The sequence below is a fragment of the Pseudozyma hubeiensis genome, assembly GCF_000403515.1.
Source record: "Pseudozyma hubeiensis SY62 DNA, scaffold: PHS14, whole genome shotgun sequence".
NCBI classification, from domain to species: domain Eukaryota; kingdom Fungi; phylum Basidiomycota; class Ustilaginomycetes; order Ustilaginales; family Ustilaginaceae; genus Pseudozyma; species Pseudozyma hubeiensis.
In genome coordinates, this window is record NW_012133796.1 from 93,550 (window position 1) to 112,012 (window position 18,463).

The 18,463-nt window shown below is 55.9% G+C and overlaps 10 protein-coding genes across 10 annotated transcripts; 6 read left to right on the forward strand and 4 right to left on the reverse strand.

Annotated features, from left to right (window-relative positions):
* Positions 1–88: 88 nt before the first annotated feature.
* Positions 89–1,657, reverse strand: PHSY_001196 (hypothetical protein; the record flags this gene model as incomplete). Its single annotated transcript, XM_012331828.1, has 1 exon — positions 89–1,657. The coding sequence occupies one exon, from the start codon at positions 1,655–1,657 to the stop codon at positions 89–91; it is 1,569 nt and encodes a 522-aa protein (XP_012187218.1).
* A 1,099-nt stretch (positions 1,658–2,756) lies between these two features.
* On the forward strand, positions 2,757–3,838 carry PHSY_001197 (carbohydrate esterase; the record flags this gene model as incomplete). The annotated part of the gene is made up of 2 exons (XM_012331829.1): positions 2,757–3,444; positions 3,546–3,838. 2 exons carry the CDS (start codon positions 2,757–2,759, stop codon positions 3,836–3,838), a joined length of 981 nt encoding a protein of 326 aa, XP_012187219.1.
* A 141-nt stretch (positions 3,839–3,979) lies between these two features.
* PHSY_001198 (hypothetical protein) lies at positions 3,980–4,885 on the reverse strand (the record flags this gene model as incomplete). Its single annotated transcript, XM_012331830.1, has 1 exon — positions 3,980–4,885. One exon carries the CDS (start codon positions 4,883–4,885, stop codon positions 3,980–3,982), a length of 906 nt encoding a protein of 301 aa, XP_012187220.1.
* Positions 4,886–5,222: 337 nt separating this feature from the next.
* On the reverse strand, positions 5,223–6,410 carry PHSY_001199 (actin; the record flags this gene model as incomplete). Its single annotated transcript, XM_012331831.1, has 1 exon — positions 5,223–6,410. One exon carries the CDS (start codon positions 6,408–6,410, stop codon positions 5,223–5,225), a length of 1,188 nt encoding a protein of 395 aa, XP_012187221.1.
* Positions 6,411–6,631: 221 nt separating this feature from the next.
* On the forward strand, positions 6,632–10,484 carry PHSY_001200 (cis_Golgi transport vesicle tethering complex; the record flags this gene model as incomplete). The annotated part of the gene is made up of 4 exons (XM_012331832.1): positions 6,632–6,662; positions 7,281–9,892; positions 10,012–10,115; positions 10,325–10,484. 4 exons carry the CDS (start codon positions 6,632–6,634, stop codon positions 10,482–10,484), a joined length of 2,907 nt encoding a protein of 968 aa, XP_012187222.1.
* Positions 10,485–11,074: 590 nt separating this feature from the next.
* PHSY_001201 (proliferating cell nuclear antigen) lies at positions 11,075–12,652 on the reverse strand (the record flags this gene model as incomplete). Its single annotated transcript, XM_012331833.1, has 4 exons — positions 11,075–11,146; positions 11,229–11,912; positions 11,991–12,062; positions 12,158–12,652. 4 exons carry the CDS (start codon positions 12,650–12,652, stop codon positions 11,075–11,077), a joined length of 1,323 nt encoding a protein of 440 aa, XP_012187223.1.
* A 65-nt stretch (positions 12,653–12,717) lies between these two features.
* PHSY_001202 (hypothetical protein) lies at positions 12,718–14,442 on the forward strand (the record flags this gene model as incomplete). Its single annotated transcript, XM_012331834.1, has 2 exons — positions 12,718–12,885; positions 12,976–14,442. The coding sequence occupies 2 exons, from the start codon at positions 12,718–12,720 to the stop codon at positions 14,440–14,442; spliced, it is 1,635 nt and encodes a 544-aa protein (XP_012187224.1).
* A 509-nt stretch (positions 14,443–14,951) lies between these two features.
* PHSY_001203 (hypothetical protein) lies at positions 14,952–15,275 on the forward strand (the record flags this gene model as incomplete). Its single annotated transcript, XM_012331835.1, has 1 exon — positions 14,952–15,275. The coding sequence occupies one exon, from the start codon at positions 14,952–14,954 to the stop codon at positions 15,273–15,275; it is 324 nt and encodes a 107-aa protein (XP_012187225.1).
* Positions 15,276–15,489: 214 nt separating this feature from the next.
* Positions 15,490–16,854, forward strand: PHSY_001204 (hypothetical protein; the record flags this gene model as incomplete). The annotated part of the gene is made up of 3 exons (XM_012331836.1): positions 15,490–15,808; positions 16,114–16,325; positions 16,453–16,854. The coding sequence occupies 3 exons, from the start codon at positions 15,490–15,492 to the stop codon at positions 16,852–16,854; spliced, it is 933 nt and encodes a 310-aa protein (XP_012187226.1).
* Positions 16,855–17,714: 860 nt separating this feature from the next.
* Positions 17,715–18,381, forward strand: PHSY_001205 (hypothetical protein; the record flags this gene model as incomplete). Its single annotated transcript, XM_012331837.1, has 2 exons — positions 17,715–17,867; positions 18,058–18,381. The coding sequence occupies 2 exons, from the start codon at positions 17,715–17,717 to the stop codon at positions 18,379–18,381; spliced, it is 477 nt and encodes a 158-aa protein (XP_012187227.1).
* Between the last annotated feature and the right edge of the window lie 82 nt (positions 18,382–18,463).

Below are 18,463 nucleotides of genomic sequence, written 5' to 3' on the forward strand. Positions count from 1 at the left end.
GACATCAATGACAGGGCCACAAGTATACATCAATCAACAGCAAAATAGAATACAGAGAAGAAGTGCAATGATATCTACCTCGCAACTCTCACAACTTGGCTTTGACGCCACCAGCAGGCACCAACACCTTGCCTTCACCCTTGAACCATCCCGGGGGCGTCGGCTTGGTCTCTACCCACTCGTGCCTCGTCTCGACATACTCGTCCAACCCTTTACTTCCCAATTCCCTGCCATTACCGCTCATGCCGAATCCGCCCCACTCAGCAGCAGGCGTGTACGAGCCGTACGAATTGACCCACACCGTTCCATGCCTCAACCTCTTTGCCACCCTCCTCGCTCTCCCCTCATCCCCAGACTGAACACCTCCCGCTAGACCGTACTTTGTATCATTAGCCAAAAAGATGGCATGCTCTTCGTCTCCATCCTTGAAACGTTCTACAGTCAGGATGGGTCCGAACGTTTCCTCCTGTACGATGCGCATGTCCCGCTTGCAGTGGTCGAAGATCGTTGGGCAGAAGAAGAAACCCTTCGCCAACTCCGGGTGGGTTTTGGCGTCGGGTCGTGCACCACCGCAGATGAGCTTTGCTCCTTCCTCTTTGCCCAGCTTGACAAACGCCTCCACCTTCGAGAGGTGCGCAGCGGATACCAGAGGACCCGTCTCGGATGCAGGGTCCATACCGTTGCCCATCTGGATGCGTTGGGCGCGCTCGGCAACCCCTGCGACAAGCTTATCCGCGATCGAGTCTTCCACGATCAACCGCGCTCCCGACGAGCACACCTGACCAGAATGCAGGAAGACGGCGGTGGTGACGGTATCAATGGCCCAGTCGAGATCGCAGTCGGCAAAGACGATGTTGGGGTTTTTGCCGCCGAGTTCAACGGTGCATCGTTTGACCGTGGTTGCGCAGGAAGAGATGATGCGACGACCCGTGTCGAGGCCACCGGTGAAGGAGACGAGATCCACATCGGCGTGTTCGGTGAGCGTAGGACCGACCGACGCTCCACCAGCAGTGAGCAGCTGAACCGATCCCACGGGTGCACCCGCCTCCACCAGCAGCTTGACAAAGTGCACCGTCGACAGCGGCGTCACCTCGGACGGCTTGATGATCACCGCATTGCCCGTAGCCAGCGCCGGCGCCACCTTCCAGCAGATCTGCAGCAACGGGTAGTTCCACGGTGCGATCAACACACACACTCCCACGGGAACGTGCGTCGTCCTGCTCTCGACCGTATCCGGAATCACATCCGAGACGATCTTCTTGGGTGTGTCGAGCTTGTTGGCTTCTTGCGCGTAGAAGCGGAATACGTTGGTGACGTCGTCCACGTCGACCTTGCTTTCTTCTAGCGTCTTGCCTGTGTCACGTGTTTCGATCTCGGCGATGATCTGCTTGTCTCGCTGCAGAAGGTCGGCTACTCGAGAGAGCAGAGGCGTGCGTTCGGTGCACGTCTGATGCGGCCATGCCGAGGTGCGGAAGAAGTGCGCGGCGGATGTGACGGCGGCGAGTGCATCGTCGCTACCTGCTTCGTCGATGACCGTGATGGTGGAGCCGTCGAAGGGGTTGATGATGGGACGAGTGTGGCCCTGCTTGGCGTGGGTCCATTTGCCGTCGATGTAGAGCGTTGGCTCGGGGGCCGGGGTCTTTGATGTGGATGCCATGCTGCTCAATTGAGATGCGATGGCGGCTGGATCAAAGTGGCTGCTGGTCGTGACAGACCGTCGTTGGAATTTGCGGCGGAGAGCGGGCTGAGCTCGCTTGAGTAGCTGTGACTGTATGTTATGGAATGCGATGGCAAAGTGTCAGCTTGTTGAACGCTCAATGTTATCAAGCGGGTCGCCGTCGACTCGAGAAAGCGTCTGCGTCAAGTCAGAGTCTGGTTAATCTTTGTACTCCGCACGGTGTGAGGCTGATGACCTCCTAAGTGTTGGATTGTTCACATGATTTAAGAAATGTCCTCATCATCTGGACGAGTAGGCTTCTCGAGTCGCACAGGTGAGAAATCACTTACGTTGAGCGTGCAAGCTGCCGGTACGACAGCGTATGCTGGATGCAGTGAAGGGGCGATGCGCGATGAAACGGCTCGAAGGAGGCTTCTGGATGAACGAAAGGGGGTGGTCGACATGAGACCCGGTAGAGATGAGCCGGACTATATATGTCGGATGCAATGGCAGAGAGGAGAGACGAGGATGAACCGGAATCGGCTTTTTCACGAAGTGTCTGTGCGGATCGTCCGAAATTCGCCAATGGTTGTGCCGCGGAACAACTCGAGACACGGCCATAATTGTTAGACTCACTTCTCATACATTTCCCGGCAAAAAGAAAAGAACAAGCTCGGCAATCAAATCGGCCTCCACCGAGATTGCGGCTGCACAAGGTGACTTGCTTGTTTGTACGACATGGGTCAACTACTTCAGGCTCTGCTCTCGATAAAAGCTCACAAAGGCAACTTACAAAGGCAACGTCAACGTCGCGAGACCGTTCCAATCAAGCTGACTGTCGAGAATGGGGTGCCAGACGACAGGTGTGAGCGGGATCAGCAAATGCGATTCGTTGTGCGGGGAAGCAGAGTGGCTGATCAGTGCGTCGTGTAGATAACCGAGCTCGTCTGTGCGTCTCGTCTTATCTTCTCGTGACCCTTCCCTCCTAGCCGCCTTGACCTGCTTGCAAGACCTGATAGTGCAACAAGCCCCTCAGCTTCCGATCTTACCTCCAACTCCTGATTCAAACCCACTTTCTCATCCCCGTCTGCTATCCAACATGCCAGCCAAACGAGTCCTTGTCTCGTACGGTGTCGACATCGACGCCGTCGCCGGATGGATCGGCTCCTACGGCGGTGAAGATTCTGTCTCTGACATCTCTCGCGGTATCTTCGCTGCCGAAGTCGGTGTCCCTCGAATGCTCAAGATGTTCGCTCGCAAGAACATCCGCGCAACCTGGTTCATCCCCGGCCACACGCTGGAATCCTTCCCCACCGAATGTCGTGCCATCGTCGATGCAGGTCACGAGATCGGCCTTCACGGTTACACCCACGAAAACCCCAACGCCATGTCCATCGAACAGCAAAGGGATATCCTCGCAAAGACCTACAAACTTCTCACCGAGTTCGCCGGCAAACCCCCCACGGGAAGTGTCGCTCCGTGGTGGGAAACGAGCGAAGAAATGGCGGAGTTGCTGCTGGAGTATGGCATCGAGTACGATCACTCGATGCACCATCATGATAGTCAGTGCTATTGGTTGACGACGGGGGACAAGTGGACAAAGATCGACTACAACGCCAAGGCAGAGACGTGGATGAAGCCTTTAGAGAGAGGAAAGACGATCGGGCTCGTGGAGGTGCCTGCGAACTGGCACGTAGACGATATACCCCCGATGCTCTTCATGAAGTCTTCGAGCAACTCCCATGGCTATGTCAACCCCAGGGACATCGAAGAGATGTGGAAAGACAGTAAGTGCATCGTACAAAGTCGAGATGATGGTGTTAGAAGAAAGTGCGCTAAAAAACCCATTTTCCCCCTCAATTTTCTCCGGAAAAATAAAATTAAAAAGTGTTCGAATGGCTGTACGAGAACGAAGAGGATTTCGTGTTTCCTGTGAGTACGACCTGCTCGTCCGTCATCCAATCTTCTGGAAACTGTATTGCTGATGCCGTCAATGACCTTCGTGCCCTCTCCGCGACACAGATCACGGTGCACCCCGACGTCTCTGGCAAACCTCAAGTGTTGGCGATGCACGAACGATTCATCGACTGGGTCAACACGCACGAAGGTGTCCAGTGGGTCACCATGGACGAGATGAACAAAGACTTTCGCAGCCGCAACAAGCCTCCTGCACAGACATGAGCACAGCATCTCCACCCTCTGTAATGGCTTTTCCTTCTGTTCGAATGCCACTGTCAAATCAGATTGTCGCTCTTAAGATCGTACGGGTATACTGAGATTACGATAGCTCCTGTGCTTTCCCATCGAATCGTGCGTCTTGAATCAAAACTTCTTGCCGATCCCCACTTTACGCTTGGCCTTTCCCCCATCGAATCGATCCATCTTTGCATCCGCTTTACTCAGATTCGCCTGCGTCGCCTCGACCTCGCCATCCAGCTGTCCCAACAACTCCGTCTGTTCGCCCAGCTCTTGGTTGATCGCCTCTCCCATCTGCCTCTGTCTCCTCAAGATCGCTGCGAGATTGAGGAGTTGTTCGTCTTGTTGATCCATCGCGTCTGTTTGGGATTGGAAGAGTTGGGTGTTGTTCATGGGTCGAGTTGCGTCTGTTTCGACTGGAGGAGGTCGAGGAGCGTTTGCTGCTGATGCTGCTGCGGGCCCGAGAGCTCGTGTGCCTGGTGGTAGGGTGCCTGGCATGCTCGTTGTTGGTCGGGAAGCCGGGAGCGGCTTACGTGGTGATGTGGACGAAGAGCCAGCGGTAGCGGTGACCATCTTGACGTTCATCGGCCACTCGATGAACATCTTGAACGCTTCCGACTCCCTCCAGCCTCCATCCTCATCCATCACGATCGCTTTAAGATACATCTCCAGTGCAGACATCCTCTCCTTCAACCACATCTCTTCATCCATACCTCCCTTTTCCTCTGTTCCAGACGCGAACGATAGGAAGCCCGAAAAGGTCTTTTTCCATTCTCTCGCACGTTCCCGAGGCGGAAGTTGCCGAGGTGGCGGTCGACCAGCTCCTCCCGGCTCTCCCGCATTGGATGAAGCATTCGGTGATGCGGCAAGATTCTTATCCAGTCGTACGAATTCAGAGTATCGTCGATAAACTGTCCATGATCGAACGGGGAGTTGGATCACAACGGCATACACGTTGTAGGACGAGGCGGTGCTGGAGCGTGTCTCGTAGCGCGGTATAGATATTCCTTGCAGGGGTTGTGCTTGCGCCATCTTGAGCGATCGGGCTGGCAATGGACTCGAAGGGAAACGTATGATGGTGGTTGTGTTGGATGCGAGGATCAGGGCGGAAAGGCAGATTATCAGGGTTCACTATAGGGCCTGTGCAGCAAAACAGCGGAATACAGTCAATTAAGTTACAGCGCGTGCGTGCTCAAAAACACCCAAATCCGGCCAGATCGGTCCGCGCCTACGACATCACAGACATCATGATCAACACAACAACACAACGTCTCTGTGCTGATCAGTTTCATGTTTGCACATTGTATTAATGAGAGTGACACCACCTCGAGCTCTCTTTACGTATAACGATCCCCTTGGGCGCTTTGTTCTAAGAATGACGACCAAGTCGGTCGAGACACGCCTTGCCCTGTTCGTACCACTCTGCACGCGAGATCCAGAAGCTCTCCCTGTTCTTCATGATGTCGGCCAGCACGGCACCTCCCAAGAAGACCATGTGCTTTCTCCTGGGTGGGTCCTCAATCCTGATCTTGAAGTTCTTCAACCTGGAACCGTCTCCGTTGAGGACGCGTGTCAAGTAGAGCTGCTTCATCTCCTTCTCCAGACGACTCGGCAGGCCGGGATACATGGACGAACCGCCGGAGAGCACAATATGCTTGTACAGCTCGGAACGCGTATCCACGGCGGCAGATTGGATGGTGTTGAAGAGCAGTTCGGCGACACCGGCCTGCTCGACGTCGACCAAGTGTGGTTGGAAGATGCACTCGGGTGCCTCGAAGCGTTCCGAGCCCACCTTGATGACTCGACCGTCGGGGAGCGTGTAGGATTCGACGAGCGTGGTGGTTTCTTCGGCGAGCTTCTTGTCGAGGTCGAGGTCGTAGCTCACGTAGCAGAGCTTCTCCTTGATCTGTCGTACCGTGTCGAAGTCGGCGGTTCGGTTGAAAGCGTATCCGCGCATGAGAAGCAGCTTGATCAGGTAGCGGGTGACGTCACGGCCTGCCACGTCGAGACGCTTGGTGAGATGCGGCAGTGCGAAACCTTCAAAGACGGGGACGACGTGGGTGACACCATCACCCGAATCCACCACCACGCCCGTCTGGAGACCCTGTGCGTAGAGCGTCAACACGGCCTGGATGGCGACGTAGACACCGTCGAAGCCGTACTCTTCAAACATGATCTGACACATCTCTTCGCGGTTCTTCTTGGGGTTCATTGGGGGTTCGGTCAAGAGGATCTTGCGTCCCTGCGGGTCGATTCGAAGCTTTTCGTCAAAGGTGTAGTTCCAGACGTGACGCATGTCACCAAAGTCCTTAACGATACCGTGTTCCATAGGCTGGTTGATCTGGAGGTAGTTACGGAGCTCCTCTGCCTCTGTGCCCACCATGATGTCCTTGATCTGCGTACCCGTGTTGCTCGAGATGGCATCGCGCTCTTCGGAACGGAGGATGGGTCGACCGACGATGGATGGAAAGACATGTTCGGGGAAGTTGGAGCCAGCGTAACCGACCTTTACGAAACCGGTACCGTTGTCCACGACGACGGGTCTTTGGTCCGCCATTTTGTGCTATTCTTGAGACTGCAGGAGCCAGTCGGAGTGGTGCAGATCGATGGGGCGTGTCAACAGATGCGTGCGGATGGAGATGTTGGCTCTAGTCGTGATCGTGAGTGGTTTGTGCGGATGCTCGATGCCGATGCGCTTTGTAAGTAAAGTTGGCGTTCGGTGGAGGGATGTAGGATGAGGGATGTTGATGTCGACGGCGATGAGAATCGGTCGAGAAGATGATGGATGGCACCGTCGAGCGACCAATGCGTGAGTGTGTGCATGGCCGATGCGTCCGATTTCCAGTCGGGCGATTCCAAACTGCGAAATCGTAATCGAGAATTGCACAGCACAGCACAGCACAGTGCCGTTGCTCGAAATTCGCACTTCTGACAGGCAGCAGCTCCACTTTGGCTCGCCGGCTTGCTCAAGAGGGCTGTGTCGCCTCAATACTGGAGCAGTCGAGCGGCGTGGCCTGTGCAGTAATGTTGTACCCCGAGTCAGCCTTAGTCATTCAGCTGCTTCGGAATAGCCGACTCGACTCGCCAAATGTGACACTTTGGCTGCGAGTGCGTGAGAAGAACACCTCTTGGCTGCTGCCATTCCTCCAGGGTCCACTGGTCGGCTCTTCCGTCTCTCATCGCTCTACAATCACATCGACGTGATTGCGACTGCGACTGCGACTCAGCCGCACAAAGCTGAGCAGAGCTGAGCTGAGCAGCTCAACAGGCGTCTACGTCAAGATGTACGCTTCTTCAACAGCTCAGTCTCATCCACTACCACCATACATGACCACCTCGTCGACCAGGCCATTGCAGCTTGATCAGTGGGCTAACACAAAGGCCCCCCTCACTTCTTCACAACGCGCCTCCGTCAATCGTCTCGCAGAATGGCTCCATCGCAACTCGCCCGAATACAAGCAGCAGCAAGCATCGACGTCAAAGCTCGCAGGTGCCAATGGTAGCAGCAATGACTCTGCACCACAGGCCACAATCGACGCAACGGCAAGGGACGATGCAGTAGTCGCAAGTACATCCGATCTATCCAACAGCAAAGCGGGCGAGCCAATAGCTCTGCCAGATGCAAGCGCGCCTCTTGTCTCGGCTCAGAGCTTCCTTGCCTGGTACACCCACCTGTCCGACTCGGTCACCTCGTCCACACAGTCATCTCACCGTCAAGCATTGCAGCGCATCTCGGACACCACCTCTACCGCGGATCACCTCCTCGCCCAGCTCGAGGCGTGTCAGGTCAACGTCTCCGAGCTTCGTGCGGGCACCGCTTTTGTGCAAGACTCGTCCAGAGGTATTCGCGAACAGGCCCAGTCCCTTCTCGACTCGCAGACGCACCTCGATACCCTGGCAGAGGACATCGCCTCTCGTCTCTCGTTCTTCACCTTGCTGCCTTATGCGACCAATATGCTCAGCTCGCCCGACAACACAATCGTCTACACCCAATCCTTCCTCGAGCTCATGGATCAGCTCGACGTCGCGCTCCTCTACCTCCAACAGGAGCCCGCAAGATCGTACCGAGACGCTGCTCTTTACCGTATGCGCTACTCGCAATGCGTCACTCGAGCTGCCACGCTTGCCAAGATGGCGGTGATTCGCGACCTAAAGGCCGAGTCCGAGCGCACTGCTGACAAGCTCAAGCAGCTTACATCCAGTCTCGCATCCGAAGACTCCCAAACTTCACCGGCAACCACTACATCTTCGACAGACCCGCACGGCAAGGCCCGTCAAGTCTCCGACGACGATGCTACCAACAATGATCATGCAGCATCTCTCCCACCACAGGCAGCGAGCGCCTTGTTCGACGACGCTGCGCACCAGATCACAAGACTTCGCCCACTCATCTTTGAGCTGCAGAAGCGCGCCAGCAACACAGTCGCATCCTCCACTCCTTCCGCATCCACAGCAGCAGAGTTCGAGTCGCTGCTACAGGAATGCACCGTCGCCTGGTTCCAGTACCGTCGCCCTCTCCTCTCTCGCGTCCTCTTGCAGCACATCACCGACATGGAAATGTATCCCAACAAGGCCAACGAGCATCCCGTCCTCGAACTGGCTCGCGCAGGTACACAGCTACTCAAATACGTCTTGCAAAGGGAGAGCGACCTCTACCAGCAGTTCTTTGGCGGAGGAACAGGCAGCGAGAGTGGTCTCGACGCCGAATCCAATCAGGCCAGAGACACGGCTGCGGCACTCGGCACGTACATGTCCGAGCTTGCAGAGACGCTTGCCGCTCGACTGCGACCCAAGCTGTCCAAGGAGGACGATCTTTTGGTGCTGGCACAAATCTCGACAGCCATTGCTGATGTCACCCGTAACAGTGCAGATCCAGTAGCTATACCGACGCGCAGTCTGATGCCTTTGCTCAACGAGACGCAATCTCGTCTCATCGCACGAGCCCAGGCCATCGTTGCGTCCGACATTGCAGGTTTTGTTGCAAGCGAGCAAGAAGGACATCTCGACTTCCCCGAACGCATCCAAGAGTACAAGGCAAGTCTGCGTGGTACAGGCGCCGATCAGCTCTCAGCAGCTGCAGCAGCGACGGTCGCAGCCACGGCCGTCGGTAAAGGACAGCATCGCCGTGGCAAGTCGGGTGCTGGTTTGCTAGATGCAGCCCTCTCCGCGTCGCAAACCGCATCCTCCTCCAAGACCCAACAGGAGAAAGTCGAGCTATTCACCCTGCCTGCAGCACTGTTATCGACCTACTACGTACCTGTTCAGCACACGCTTCAACTGCTGTACCACTTGCAAGCGCTGGTTCCAGCTCCTGCGTTCCGTCGCCTGGCGCTCGCTGCAGTGGATGGTTGTCTGGCGAGCTTGATCAAGGGCGCGACAGCGCTCGTCAAGCGCCAGAAGGGAGACAGCTTGGAGCGCGAAGATGGATGGTTGTTTGAGCTCCGACAGGTGGAAATGCTCAGGGAGGTGGTGGTATCGGCTGAGCTTGTGCTCAAGCAAGCACACGAAGAGCAAGCCGCCACAAACACCGATGCTGCCGGCTCGGTCAATGGTGGTGTCGCAGCGTCAGGAGCAGGCACTTCGCTCGTCGATCTATCTTCGCTAGTCACCGCCATCAATTCGCTCTGGACCAACACGGGCAGGCTGCTCTACCCATCCTCCACCACAGCCGCGACCCCGGCTGGACTGACACCATCGACGCAACTCGATATGGAGCCGAGCTCCACCCACGTCGCTTCACGGCTGCAGGCGTTGATCGAACAGATCGCCCAGCTCTGGTCCGACTCGATCCTCCTACCGCTTCGTGTGTACGTCGATCAGAGCTCGGTCGAAGCCAGCGCCGCCAAGTTCAGCAGCACGTATCAAGCGTTCGAGACGTGCATCGAGAGCATTCTGCCGGAGAAGGCGGGCAAGGTCGCGTTGTGGATCGAGGATCAAGAGGTTCAGCGGTTGATTGTGAGGCGTGTTAGTGATGGAGTCGGTCAAGCGTACGAGAAGTTTCACGAGATGAAGCCTGTCGATGCCGGAGAGATCGACTCGGTGAGCGGGATGATGGAGAGGGTGCGGAGAGAGTGGGATAGGGTGCTGGTGTTGTGATTGGCGAAATGCATTCAAATGCAAACTTCATAGAGCTGTGCAACGGGTGAGTGTGTCGTCAGAGCGAGACTGTGAGTGCCTGTGCTTGGTCCGATGATCGATGGAAGACGATTGAAGATGAGGGGAAGTTGCATTCAGCTGCTGCCGGAAGGATGAGCAGGAGGAGGTGAGCGGCAAATTTCGGCTTACGGGAGTTGGATTCTTCTCGCGGAGCGGAATTTATGCGGGAAGTCGACTTTCCATTCTCCACCTCCTCCTCGTCCTTACTATCACTCGTACCGCTGACCTATTTTTCGACATACGCCATGCTTCCTACCCCAACTAGGACACTCGTACGATCTGTCAGAGGACTGCATAGCAGCAATTCTCGACTAGCATCTCGCTCATCGCGGTCCAATGCATCGACTTCGGCGTCACAACCTGTGTTGAAGAGGGATGCACCAGCTGCGCCTGCTCCACCTTTTCGACCGACTGCCTCCCCCACACCATCTGCTACCACGTCGGCTGCACCTTCGACGAGTGCTGCTGTGGGTAAGGTTCGGGATGGTGGGAAACCAGGATCGGTATATCACTCGTACAAGTCGTTACCGTACAACACCAAGCTGGTGTTTTGGACTTGTGGTGCTAGTAGGTCTTTCCCCTCACTCCTTTCTTCCCCTTCAAAGACACTGACATTTTTTCGAGCTTGGTGGCAAAATAGTGTTCGCAGCAGTGGGGTTGTTAGCAGCAGACAAGTTGGAAGAACTCTTCCCCGCAAGAAACAATAAACCCTCTTCAAAATCGGATTCAACAACCTCGAGTGCAAGGTTCATAGATCATACAACGGAGCAAGAGAGAAAACCAAGGTTGTTCAGCATCAGTGTAGTCGAACGCGAATCACCCACGCAAAAGTAAAAGAATCATCGGGAACGTTCGAAATCTTTGCCTCCCCAGCGTGTGTGAAAGGCGCGAACAGAACGGCTCTCAAAAGCAAAGTGGAAACGTGGAAAAGGGCGCGATTGCCGAGAAGAGAATGTGTGTGTCTGTGATTGCATAGTGATGATGTACAGAACGGTGATGGGAGGATATACAAGACAGGTCGAAGCGCAAGAGGGTGGAAGCCTCTCTGATCGAACATGGACGAAATCAGTCGTCGTCCTCGGACAGCTTGGGAGCGAGGTAGAACCTCACGTATCCATTTTCGAAGCCGAACTCGCACTGTTTCCGCAAACCAAAACGAGGTTGTCAGCGACTCTCCTTTCATCTCCAGCGCCGGAAATTGTAGCATTGGCCAACTTACCAAAAGGGGAACCTCGTTGCTCATATGCAACTGAACCTCATCCGCCAGTGGAGCGGCCTTGGCAAAGTTGCTAAGGTACTTCAAGCTGAAGGTCAAGTTTACCGCCTGCTGCATCTCGATCTTGACGGGAACCTGACCGCCACCGCTGCTGGCCTCTGCCTTGCGCTTCTTCTTGGCAGGCTTGACGTCCTCGTCATCGTCATCGTCCTCATCCGCCAGTACGGCGGTACCGCTTCCCTGCTTGAGTGTCATTCGTGCAGCACCGATCTCACCTTCCGCGGAGAAGCTGACGCCTTCCTTGGAGACTTCGATCTTGACGCTCTCGCCGATGTTGGCAAGGTCGCGGCAGATGCGACCGAACTCACCCGAAGACATCTTGACGACGGCGTCGTACTGGGTGTCGGGGATGCCGAGGTGTTCCGAGTCAATGTCCATGAGCTTCATCTCAAATTCACCGACGCGGTCGGATTTGGGCGACTCGAAGGTCATCTGGAGCGTGTCGCCGTCGTCGGACTTCTTGAGCGAGAGGACATCGTCGTTGTTGGCACCTTTGAGGATCTTGCCGAGCGAGGAGAGGGAGACGCCGATCGACATGGGACGGTCGCAGCGGAATTCTTCGAAGCAGTCGGTGCGGAGTTCGATGGCGGAGAGTGCGACGTGCGAGTTGTCCATCGCTTGCAGACGCTGTTTCGAGGAGGAAGTGAGAACAGATCAATATGGGATTCGTTTGGCATTAAAGGATGTCAGGGCGATGGTACTTACGATACCGTCCTCGGAGCACTCAAAGTTGGCATCGGTGATGAGCTCGCGCACGGCGTCGAGCACCTTTTTGAGCTGTCGATGCCAAATGCAGAGGAGGAGGAGAGAGATGCACAATGTCAGTCAAGCTTGCTTTCTGTCGCCTGTTTCGGACTGTCAGTAAGACCTACGAGGACAGCCTCCCGGAGACGAGCTTCCAACATGGTTGCAAAGGTCGAGTGTTTGTTGTTTAGGAAGTAGTGTTCTTCGTTGCTGTCGAGTCCAGATCCGAGATTGGAGGGGAGCAGGTGTGTGTGGAGAAGGAAGAAGGGAAGGGTTGCAGCCGAGTGATGTTGATCAAGTGCCTGACACACACGAGCTTCGCACTCCAAGACTGTTGAAGATCGACACTTTGCTTTGGCTTGGTCGTTGGATTGAGTGAAATTCCAGAACGCGGTGAGGCGCTGCGCGCGTTGGTGCTTGACCACTCTACGCGAAGGCAGGCGAGTTGCAAAGTGATCCCGCGACGCGCTGCCATAAAATTCCACCAAAGCGAGCTGGGCTTGTCTGCTGAGTGATTTGGCGGAGCAGAGAGAGAGTGTGTTGGTCTCTTTTGCTTGCTTGGCGACGCGCTTGGCTGAGCATTTCTCGCGTTCCAAGAGTGTCTGCTTTGCGCCTATTCGCATGCTGGACCCTGAAGCCTTCTCGTGCGGCAATCCGCCCACATAGGTGACGTCGAGACCAACACTTGATGTGCAACTCTTGGTCCAAGCCTTCACTGCAGCCTGCCAACTACGGCGACCACAGCATGTCCGAGGCACAGCCAGCGACCTCCCCAGCCGTTCCTCCTTCGGCCACGGCAGCACCTGAACCGCCACTCTTCGAATTGACGCACGTGTTACGAGGTCATACGTCGGATGTGAGTCTGCATCGTCTCTCCGTGTCGACCTGAGAACGTATTCTAGAGCGACGTGCTGAACGTTGAAATCTGCTCTTGCGTCAACCACAGGTACGAGCGGTAGCGACGACGTTCGACCAGCTATCTGAACGAGAGGCGCTGCTCTCTGGCTCACGTGACGAGACTGCCACCTGCTGGTCCCGGCCCAGCCCTTCTTCCTCTGAACCCTCACAATCAGCACCCAGCTTTGACAAGGGAGCATCTTTTCAAGGAAAGCGCTTCTGCAATGCAGTCGACTTTGTCCCTCCCTCGCCCGCATTCGGCCTGCCACGCGGCCAGATCTTGATGGGCAGCCTCGATTCGCAGATCCGCTGCTTCGATCCACTCCGTTCCGACAAGCCGTTGCAGGTGCTCTCGGACCATTGGGACAACATTTCGGTCCTCAAAGCTTACAGCTACCATGTTCGTCACCAAGCAGAACAACTAGATGAACCGCCTGTCTTCATCTCGGCAAGCTGGGACAAGACGGCAAGGGTGTGGATCTGGGATCCAACGCTTGCCACGTGGAGCACCAAGTTTGTCCTTCGCGGCCATGATGAGGCCGTATGGGGCGTGCAGATTGTCCAGCCTCCATCGATGACCGCATCGGAAGCGGAGTCAGGCGCCTCGCAGCAAGGGAGATACTTGACTTCGTCCGCGGACCTCTTCATCCGACTCTTCCACGGCGAGCAGCTACACGCCGTCTACGCTGGTCACACGGATGTCGTGCGCTCTTTACACGTTCTTCCCCAGCTGCCCCCAACGAGCGGCCAGGACGGCAAAGCTACCGCGCCTGCAGATGCCAACCCAACATACTACCCAAACGAGCCGCTGTTTGCATCGACGTCCAACGATGGCACCATCCGCATATGGTCTCTCGATGCTCGTCGAAGCCCTACACCTGGCAACGGCGGAGAAGCCTTACAAATCCTGAGGGGACATGAGAGCTTGGTGTACGATGTCGCAGCGTTCATCGAGCGCGACACTGCGCAGCCTAGACTGGTGAGCAGCGGCGAGGATGGCACCTTTCGTGTGTGGAATTGGGCCTCTGGGGAGCTGATCCAGACCGTAGCTGTTCCCGTCATCTCGGTCTGGTCCATCGCCATCCTCCCAGAGTCGCACGATGTCGTCGTTGGATGCAGCGATGCGCTCGTCCGGGTCTACTCGAGCCACCCGCCTGCCTCAGCATCGCTTTCGGACAGTGACTTCCATGGCGCACCGCTTTCGGCAAGCGAGGCCGCCTTCGAAGCACAGAAAGCGTCAGACATCCAACAGCAGCGCCAGCTCGACGTTCAAGCAGACCACGCCGACTCCAGCTCTGTCGAGCAGCAATGCAACGCAGAAGGCCAAGAATACCAAGGCGAAAGGTACGACTTCGTGCTTCGCATCGATGTATCGGATGATGCCGAGCCCCTGCCGCTACCCATCAATCGGGCCGATGATAGGAGGCAGGTCGCATCGGACTTTGTCGCTCTTCACAAGCTGCCCGAGTCGTACGTCGACAAGATTCTCGACTTTGTCAATCTGGTGCTTGGCTGATCTGCAATGCAACTTTTGTGCAGTGAATGTTGACATGCCCAGTCACTGAGGCTGTGTCGCTCTCGTTCAACGGTTCCTGCCTTGTGACCGAAAGAGGATCGGGTAGCTGAAGCCCGGATGGCCAAGGCCAGAGTGAGTCGACATCGGGACCGGCAATGTAGAAGCATGAGATCGTCAAACTCTCCTTCCTACGAAGCCTAGGATGTCAGGCGATGCACTGTTCGGCAATCTTTCCCGTACACTCCAAACGAGATTTTGACGTCGGAGAAACTAGACCTCAAGCTGCTCGCGTGTGTTGTCCAGCCGCATGGTCTCGTCAGGAACCCACAAAGTAGGATACAGAACGCCGGTCCGAGGTGGCCAGTCTCTGGGGAACCAAAGCTGAAGAGCGACATAGACGTGACATACAGCTCATGAACAGGAATTGGGGGCGTCTCAAACCGACAGTGACCGGCAACCTCAATGTCCATGAGAAGCCAGAGTCTCGCCGAAAGAAGCTTTCGAGTGGAATGTCGCGCCGTCTGGTTCTTCCTCGCTCGAACTCTCACGTCGGCGAATTCCAGAGCCGAAATGGCTACGCCATGTGCCAGTCGGTCCGCACTCGATGCCTGCTTCCAGGCCTCCAGGCAGAAGAACTTACGGCAAATCGCGCGGTCATAAGTGAGTATCACTTGGAGTACACGCTGGCCACCTCGACACCAACCGTGCTCGTCTGCCGAGCACCAAGAGGAGAAGACCGAAATAACCGCTTCGCCCATCGTTTTTCTTCCGAAGACCTTGTGGGCCTATTTTTTGGCGGTCGAGAATTTCCAGCCGACTGTTCCCCCACATGAGGCAGGAATGGAAAGATCCGAGAACGTTTCCGTAGCGCAGCAATTCTTGCGTTTTTGTCGCGGTCACTGTTGGAATTGACGTTGAAAGCCGGACCAGCCGAATCGTTTCCAAAGTCGTGAAAGGCTCGCCATCTTGATAGCGACATGGAGAGGGGCTTCCGACATCGCATTTGAGGTGCCAACGGAATGAGGTCTCGAGGGCCTGATTGGATCGATGAGAGCGGCAAAGACAGCTCGGGAATCTCGCTCGAGAGGCAGACAGACGGCTACGGCAACCACAGAATCAACTCCGGAAAGACGCGGGAGCACGGCGGCTTCGGACCGGCTTGTTGGATCTTCTAGTTGCTCGCTCGCTCCCCTCCTTCGGCTCGTCAGCAGGACTTGTCGACACAAGCACCGACAAATCACTCCGAGCTCGGCTCAACTTACCTATATACTTTACTGCCCTTTCGGTCCAACGCTGTCGGTGAATGGGAACCCTCGGTGCAACCTGCGAAATGAGAAGGTCCCTCCCACTTGCATTCGCACACCAGGTATCTGCGTCCTCCCACCACCACTCGAGCTCCTTGATCTAGCTCCTTGAGGCATCGCACAGCAAGCAGCAACCGAACACCAGCGCCTCCTCCGCTCCGTCCAGGCTAGAACTATCTCGACTTCGCTGTCCTCCCGACATTGGCGGCCATATTGCGTGCTACCGTTGTCGCCTCAAATCAACACACGGACCATGATGGCATCGTGCAGATCTCAGTTGTCGGTTCGACATCGAATGCGACGGCCACCTTGATGGCTCCTGTGACATGGCCGGACGGCAACATATCTTGAAGAATCCCCCTTCTAGGGAACGAGCGCCTTGCAAGCATCCAACACGCCAGCCATCTTCTGCCCATCCAGTCGTCCTCGCCCATCGCGATCGAGTGCAGCGTTCAGCGAAAGAGCAGCTTAGTGACAGCCACGCAAGCCCAAAGTGCTGGTCTACCTGCTTTGCAGCCAGCTTTGCCGGATCCGATCGCAGCTCGTATCAAGGCGAAAGGCCGAGCCAAGATCATCGACGTTGGTCAACATCTGGACGGCGCCAAAGATGGAAGACGAGTCTCTGCATAGATGGACATCCAAGCCGAGCTGATACACTGTGACAAGAGTGTCGTCTCCACCTCCGACCGACACATCGACTCTTCAGTTGTGGCCGAGCTATCGTAGCGTTCGTCTCGACCTCTACGCCAGCGTAACAGAAATACACGACGACCGATGGAGGGAAGGGTCGGCGTCGCCGAGTGTCGTCGGCTACGACGAATGCGACAGACAACCTAATGTCACATTGCGCCACGCCCAGTCGGCGCTGCCGAGCTTTGCTGCCTCGGGCACTGGAAGAGCCGACTACTCGTTGCCAATGGAACAGTGCTACCGTCGACGAGACGCTTGGATGCAAACGCGAAACAGAGCAGTTCCCCCAAGATTACAGAGCCGACGGGTAGCCTCGCAGTCCATTGCCTCTGCCCCTTCACAGTCACGGAGGCTGTTGGTGCATCGGCGCATCGTTTCACGACGAACGAGTCGCGGCATCGACTACCAAGCATTGTGAATGCGCAGTCAGATCAACCACTAGACTTTTGGTCGTCCATCTCTGCTACTGTTACTGGCAACAATTCCATCACTTGCAGCAAGACCGACTCGTCGGAGGAGCAAGGACAGCGATCAAGGCGATCGTGCGAGCGCAAGCTTCTTACGCACGGTTGAACGTCTTGGACCTGAGTGGATCCGACACCAGCACCGACCCTCCACGGACATGCCATCTAGGCTAACTCACGCATGACCTCGTCTCATCACACAACTCGCTCAGCGGTTCAGCCTCGGGGACGCAAAGGACGGACGATAGCCCAGAGGAGCCTAGCGTTTCCAATACGGCGAGAGTCTGCAGATCATTTCTGTTTATCGATCAGGAATCAAATCGACGCGCGGTGCTCATCCAGATTTGGTAGAATTCGCTCTCACTGCTTTGCCCCTCGCTTAGAAGGTCAACCGCCCTGACTGCCGAGACCACTGCGAGCGCCATCCGCACATATCAACCTCTTCTACTGCTATTTGTCAGTAGTGTTGCTTAAGCTCGAGGACGTGGATCCTGAAGGCGGCGAAGAGCAACATGACGGGCACTGCGGAGGAGGTTTGCGGCGCACGCTCTGGGCTCGAGAGGGACGACTGGTGTGTGGATCGACGCATCGTGGCATCGAGAGGATTCACAACGCTCTGATGCGGCAGCAACAGGGTTGCTAGCACGATCTGCAGTATGTTTTACTCGTGCTCGTTACTTCCCCTCGGGTGCAAATTGGGGTTCGGACAGCCTTCCCGTCTATCGACGCTCGATCTCTGTGCCTAGCGTCGACCTTCGAAGCATGGTCGACACCCCTCACTAGTCCGTTGATACTGCACCAGCCGCGAAGACAGATGGATACTGTGTTTAGCAACAGCGAGTTCGGTGGATCGTGGACATTGCTCCCGAAACGCACACGCAAAGCAGCTCCAACGACGGCGCTGGCCTCCCCAGAGCTGCAGAGAGCTTTCCGACCCTTCTCTCGATCCGCTCGCGCGGGTGTCACGGTCAGCCGCCAACACAAAGTTTCGTTTGGTGTCCGATCGATTTGCTTTTCGGTTCTTTTCTTCTCGCGACCCTTGTCCTTTTTCTTTTTGAAGGGAAATTTTGGACTTCGAACTTCCTGAGGGCCAAAGTGCCCCCCAAAATTTCGACGCGCCCATTATTCTTTCATGTCTCCCGCTTTCGCCTCAATAGATGCTGCACGCGCAAATCCCTTCCTCGACCGAAGTTGGACCTTTTCCCGGAAAAGGCAAAGCAGGAGAAGAAGAAGAAGCGCGAAAAACACGCACGGCCCAGGGCGGAAGCGAAAAAGGTTTGGGGAACGGGAATGACAACAATGTAACGGCAATGGGAAGCCAAGAGGATCTGCTCGACAGCCGAGCCGTTCGAAAGGGTGACATGACAGGGTCTCGCGATGTCTCTCTCTCTCTTTTTCGCTTCGGCAAGGCGCTGCAGAGACGCAACAAATGCACGACCGCCTGCTTGTTGCATTTGCCGATTTTTGCTCATCAGATCTGATCAGTTTGGTTCATCTACCTCGAATCATCGCATCATCATCTCTGCAGTCCTTCTTCGCATCGCATAGCACTGCACCTGCACA